This window comes from Pogoniulus pusillus, chromosome 13 (genome assembly GCF_015220805.1).
Source record: "Pogoniulus pusillus isolate bPogPus1 chromosome 13, bPogPus1.pri, whole genome shotgun sequence".
NCBI lineage: Eukaryota > Metazoa > Chordata > Aves > Piciformes > Lybiidae > Pogoniulus > Pogoniulus pusillus.
This window is the reverse complement of record NC_087276.1, coordinates 11,643,639-11,649,681: the sequence shown is the minus strand read 5'-3', so window position 1 is coordinate 11,649,681 and position 6,043 is coordinate 11,643,639. Positions and strand designations below refer to the sequence as shown.

Sequence of the window (6,043 nt, the reverse complement as noted above, 5' to 3'; positions counted from 1 at the left end):
AGTCCCGGTGGCCGATGGGACCTCTCGGAAAGGCGAAGGCAGAGCGGGTACAGAAGGGCGCGGGGAGTGAAGTTGGGAGTTATTAGGCCCACGGTCCTCGATCGTCTCCCGTCCTTCCCGCGGCCTCAAGGAACCCGCCTTCAGAATAGATTTGTCGGTTTGTTGTTTTGTGCAGGGCACGGTTAAAATTCCCCTCGCCGGGACCGGCAGTAACTCCTGAATAATTCTTGTAAGACCGGAGCCCGGCCGGCAGCTCTTCCCCGATAGCCCCCTCCCCCCCGCAGTCATGAAAGATTTCACACCGTCCTTACAGAACAAGGATTTCATGTTTAGTTTTGTCTAGTTACTTCCAATAATTTACAGAGCACTTAACATTAAACAACGACAGCATAAAATTGAGGAAACAATTCAGAAAGGCACACGATACAATCAGGTTTTGTCACAGAAATAACAGTGTCCATAACACTCTAGTTCAAGCTCAGTTTATTACAAACAATGTAAAAAATCGGCATTGCAGCAGGTGGCATTTCAAGCACCAAACTAAGTTTGTATGCCTACTGTACACTGGATTCAAATGGACTTCAGCCTAGCCTGTAAGGAATAGACACTTCTCAAGTTCTCCCAGCTATGGCTAACTATAAGGTGGTGTTTTAATGGTCGTTGTGCTTTTATTCTGTGAAGTGAAAGGGACATAGCTTCCAGGCTAGTCATGTGTATGGGCATTATTGAACTTTGGTTCAACACTTTAAATACACAATACACGGCCAATGACTACATTCACACTACTGAAGTAATTCTTAAAGCTCTTCTAAGCATAGAAGGTGAACAAGTAACACAAAAATGCTCTCAAGAGGGAGGAGTCAGCCACAGGGGAAAAAAAGAAACCCAGCTTTAGCTATTTTGAATGAAGAAGCTTTGTTAAAAAAAAAAAAAAAAATTAAAAGAAAAAAAAAAAAAAGACACACAAAGGAAATTGAAAGCATGATCTGCATGGAAGTGAAAACCTAAATTCAGTGCCTGTAAAGCCAAATGGCTCATCAGACAGAAGTCATCTCAGCTTGTGATTGGTTTCCAGTTCCTGGGGTCTGCAGGAAATGCCATTTGAAGTTCCATCTCTCTGGCAGCTCAGGTGGTGTAAATTTAAGCTCAAATCAAAAGGCTGAAAACAGGGCCTAGCACTGAATAACTCCAAAACGCTCCTCTACTTGACCTATTAGTTGGCCATTTTTGTTAGTTTAGCGATGCAATGAGATGATAATACAGAAAAACCTGCAAACAAGCAGCTGCAGACACAAATATAAACTTAAGTAATTTTTTAGCTACAGCTGTTCAAGCTTTTGCTAATAGGTAAATCATTGTTTCTACAAAATCTCAATCCTGAAAGGCTACATGCAGAAAACAGCTCTGTGTAAAGTTCTCTTTATTACAGGCAACATTAGTCCATACAGTAATACACAATACTGACATACAAGTGTAATCTTTCAAAATCATCATTTAAACAGCAAATACCAAGAAACAGAATTTTAACTACTTCATGTTCAAAAATTAATACATTTTTTCCTCTCAAGATCCTTTTCCAGTAAATTATATTGAAACATACAAATAGAGAAAAAATACCCATTCAACATATATTGCAGTTAAATGGTTATTTTGTTTAAAATCTTTAATAAGAAAATCCTTTTTAGCAACCTACATATAGATAAGTAGTAAACTTTGTTTTAAACAAATCCTCTCCATTAAAAGATCTGAAGAATTTTCATCCATCATTTTTTTCTTGGCCCATAATGTTCTGGTTTGTAATGCCTTGATACCTTAAAGTTTTTCAGCTGAAGAACTGATACTAGAGGACTTCCTAGATATTATAACCTCTTTCCCCCCCTTCTATTTCCTATCTTTCTGTCCAACAGAAGGTAAGCACATAATACTTCAGATTTCTTTAATCGCCACACTGCTTCATGAGAGCACAGACAGGTCTGCTCAATCCCCCTAAATCTACTACATTTTGCTGTTCAGGAGGAACAATATATGCCAATAAAAGCAGAAAACCTGCAGCTTTTCTGTCACATGCTTTAGATTATTGTAAAATTTTCTGGTTTATGCTTCCAGCTGATAACATGTATGTGTCATCTCAGTATTAGTTTAAATCTTTAAACAAAAAACTATATTTTCCAAAGTCATTATCACTGGGAGCAATCAAGTGGTCTTTTCTTGCTTTGCTGAGCTTCATTCTTAAAACTTGTCTTCGTTCTTCCCACTCATGGAGTTCAGCATTTCCATGGGCAAATTTACAGTTGTTTCCTTCAGTGCAAGTACCAGCCATATATCTGTCAAGACAGATTTCAAACAGTGTTTTCATAGAATGATCATCATTATTGTATCTAGATATTTTCTTCTGGTCATATTTTTGACATATACTGAAATATTAAGGACAAATGTACCATAACTGGAGTAATATTTACTTTCAAAATAAGATGATTTAGCATTCAGTTGTATTTTTCTTTCCTAGCTCTGAAGTATTTTTAGAGGACAAGAGATGGCTCTTTTCTTTCAAGCTCCTACTTTATTGAGTCATTTAATGCCTGAAACTAATTTCATCAGATCAAATTAACATACTGTCATTTAACTTACTAAGCTAAATAACTAATATTATTAAACCCCCCCCAATAATTATTTATCCTTTGTAAACTAGATTTGATTTTTAAACACTCTGTATGACTTAAGAATCTATTTTATCCTATTTTATAAGCATGCCAGTTTGTATTCATTTTATAATGCATATCTGAATTTTGTTGGTGTTTGAAACATCAAACACATTTAGGATGTTACTTAAAACTTTAGTGAAGGGGGCACATGATCTTTCATGCAATGACTGTCAATAAAAAATAACTTGCTTTAAATACTGTGAAATTTCTCAAGATCTCTAAGGCTCTCAAAATCTTTCAAATCGAAATGGAGTAACAAAAGGTATCTGTACCAGAGAACTGAATCTTTCAAAATGCAGATTCCAAGTTTTTAGAGTCCCAAAAAGATTCCAACAGTGGAAAGAACTTTCAACAGATTTACCAAAAACAAAAGAAAATATGTCAGGTAAATAGACGGCATTTAAGAACTAAAGGGAAACAGAAACATCCAACCAGCATTGGGGAAAAACAACAGGTCTTCTGGAATTCCTCTTCTATGCATTCATAAACAATTTCCAGTAACAAATACTCAATTTTAACAAATTTGGTTTGATGATGTCACATTTTTACTTGCCTTAAAGATCCAGTGTCACTGTTCAGCTAGGTACTGTTCTTGCATTCCACAAGTAATAAAAATGTAGCAAACTTCTAATAACATCAAGAGTATCTTGCAGAGCTACAATAATCTTACAACCCTTTATTAACACCACAAGAGCATTAATTTGGTCCCAACTTTGACATTTCCTGAGATGTATGCCAAGCAAGAAACACTGACTGTCAGAACCAGTTAACCACCGTAATTATTCACACTACAAACTGACATTTTTCAGCATTCTTGACATCTTAAAAGCCACATACCTATCACAAATGCTAAAATAGCCAGTTGGAAAGCGATACTGCCAGCAGTTTTGATCATCTTCAGTGTGGAAAACCTTCTCTTTATGCTTTTCTGAAGAAATGTGACCCTGCCATTGCTTCTCGCTATTACAGTTCTTCCCACACATCCAACAGTGAAAATCCACCTGGTTTACAAGGAGTTTGAAAACAAAAAAATGAGAAGTCAACACTGTAAGCACAGAACTGCTCCTAATATACTTTGAATGTTTTCTTTATGTTGTCCTGTAAAGTGCTTTTTCCCTAAACAGAAATAGTTATTTAAACAATCATCTGAATTTTATGATCCCCATTGGCTTTAAAGGGCTAAGAATTGCTATACAGTGTCAAAGCCTGCATTTAATGTAGCTAGCTATGATCTAAGGAAGCACCAAGAAAATAAGGACAAGAATGTATGTTACTGTGAGACAAAAAAACAGCCAACCCCCCCCCACATTTTCATTTACAATTATACCCTTGATTACTTACTGTAACTTCAGCATAGTCAGTTGGCATGTGAATTTGTTTGCCATTTTCTTTGTTTGACTGAGCAGCCGTATCATCTCCTTTTTCTGGTTTTTGACTTTTTAGCCATATGTCATACAACTGCTCCAAGTCTTGAACTAATGAGAGCAGAAGCTAAAATAAGTAATTAGCAATTAAGGCAAGAGTTTGAGAATACTAGATAAATGACTGATTTGCAAGCATAATTCAGTCTTCATCTATTAAAAGAAGAAAAAATGAAGGAAAAAACATAGAGTTACACAGTTTAGAGATAAGAACCAAGAGCGGTATGAATTTCTGGCTACTTACCAAGATCTATTTCGGCCTGTCTAAGGGAAAGTAAGATGTTACACATTTCAGAACAGGCACTCAGAGTACAGGTAACAACTGTGTTATTGTGTATGTTAGTACTTCCAAATTCGGATAAAGAGTGCTACAGCTTTTGGTAAATTTACTCTGCCACAAATAACCTGCTCACAGATGTTATTAACAGAATGCTAGTGCAGCAAAATCGTGGTGCAATAAATATGTAATTATTTTGTGGAATAGTGGGTTTTGAATACCCAGTCTGGGCTTAATCAGATTTTTGAGAAAAGCACATGGCAAAGTTTACCAGAAAAGATAAAGAAAAGTGAATTAAGAAGTAATAAGAATGAAAACAGTTATATTTACAACATGTTACATTTACTCTTCTACTTACTGCTGTTTTCCTTCATATAGGTCCACATCTCTCTTTCCTCAGGGCTATGAGCAAATGAGCAGTTGCCATCATACTGACATTTCTTGCCTGAAGCAATATGATTGCACAACTGGAATGTGAATTAAAAAAAAATCCTTATGAAGATGAACCGAAAGACAGTAGATCTTCTTTTTTAATCAATCAGACAGCAATATGACATGAAAAATAGAATCATGTTAATTTTATTTTTAAAATCCTGTATTATAGTTAGAAAAAGCAAAGTGCTGGAAGCAAGTAGTACGACTGCTGTTTGTCTCAACCAAATTACCAGACCATAGGTATGTTTAAACTATTTCTGAAATGTTTACATAGTAAGAACTTAGCTAAATCACTGAAAAAGTTATCAATGCCAAAAGTTAACAATGCCCACTGGTGAGAAAGGGCTTCAATGATAAGATGTGAAACCAGCACTTTCCTAAGGCTGAACAGTTTAGAAGCACTATAAACATATTCTCTCCAATTCCTGAGGGAAATGCTGCAGAACTGACAAAACCAGTGACCAGTTATTTTTCCAGTTAGCCTATTTCCTTCACAAAACCATTAGTTTTAGGTTAACGTACATCAAATTGCAGAGGCACTTGTTTCTTTGCAGGAAGAGGACGGATGGTCATCCACTTCTTACGTTCATTAGACATTACTAGCACCACACGGCGATCTTTGGTCCACCTAAAATCCAGATGCATTCAATGAAAGAATATTACAAAAACAAGACACACTGTATACACATAGGCAGAACCACGAAAGTGCAGAAAACGTCTTTATAAATCTAAAACACATGATGAAAGCTTTCACTTTACTCTATAAAACTTTACCGTAACTGGTAATTTAAGAAAGCTCAACACAAATAGCCACCAAGTGTTCCTCATGATCAGTTATCAGCATTCTACGAAGAACGACTCTGTTCTGCTTCAGAATGCTTTAATTCCTTGCATGACTCTTTCCTAAGCAGTAACAAAGTTTCCCAAAAGAGGTTTTAAATGGTGACAAAACGGTAAAATTTTCACTGCCTGATCTTACTTACGGGTGTCTGGCCTTTGCACTGCAGTATTTTTTGTTTCTGTCTGGCTCATTAACTTGACCATTTCTCCAGCACTGACCACAAACAAACTTCATCTTCAGATTAAGTGATCCATATTTCATTTGGTTTCCAAGGATCTTAAGAAAAAAAAATAACAACAATAAAAGGTTTTCTGTATCTGCAAAGGAACCCTTTTTACATAATCTCCCCTACAAGACAAGCTTACAC

General features: G+C 36.1%; 1 protein-coding gene across 5 annotated transcripts in view; it reads right to left on the bottom strand.

Moving 5' to 3' along the window:
• Nucleotides 1-307: 307 nt before the first annotated feature.
• The window catches only part of ZC3H7A (zinc finger CCCH-type containing 7A), a 28,632-nt gene continuing 22,896 nt past the window's right edge, over nucleotides 308-6,043 (bottom strand). For 4 of the 5 annotated variants that reach the window (XM_064152976.1, XM_064152977.1, XM_064152979.1 and 1 more), the window contains exons 18-23: nucleotides 5,819-5,952; nucleotides 5,358-5,463; nucleotides 4,759-4,867; nucleotides 4,044-4,177; nucleotides 3,540-3,703; nucleotides 308-2,324 (exon numbers count right to left, since the gene is read on the bottom strand). In XM_064152976.1, coding sequence (XP_064009046.1) covers nucleotides 2,135-2,324; nucleotides 3,540-3,703; nucleotides 4,044-4,177; nucleotides 4,759-4,867; nucleotides 5,358-5,463; nucleotides 5,819-5,952 — 837 coding nt within the window. In that variant the 3' untranslated portion in view covers nucleotides 308-2,134. Of the gene's footprint in view, nucleotides 2,325-3,539; nucleotides 3,704-4,043; nucleotides 4,194-4,758; nucleotides 4,868-5,357; nucleotides 5,464-5,818; nucleotides 5,953-6,043 lie in introns of those variants that run through there. The other variant, XM_064152980.1, reaches the window with a different exon arrangement.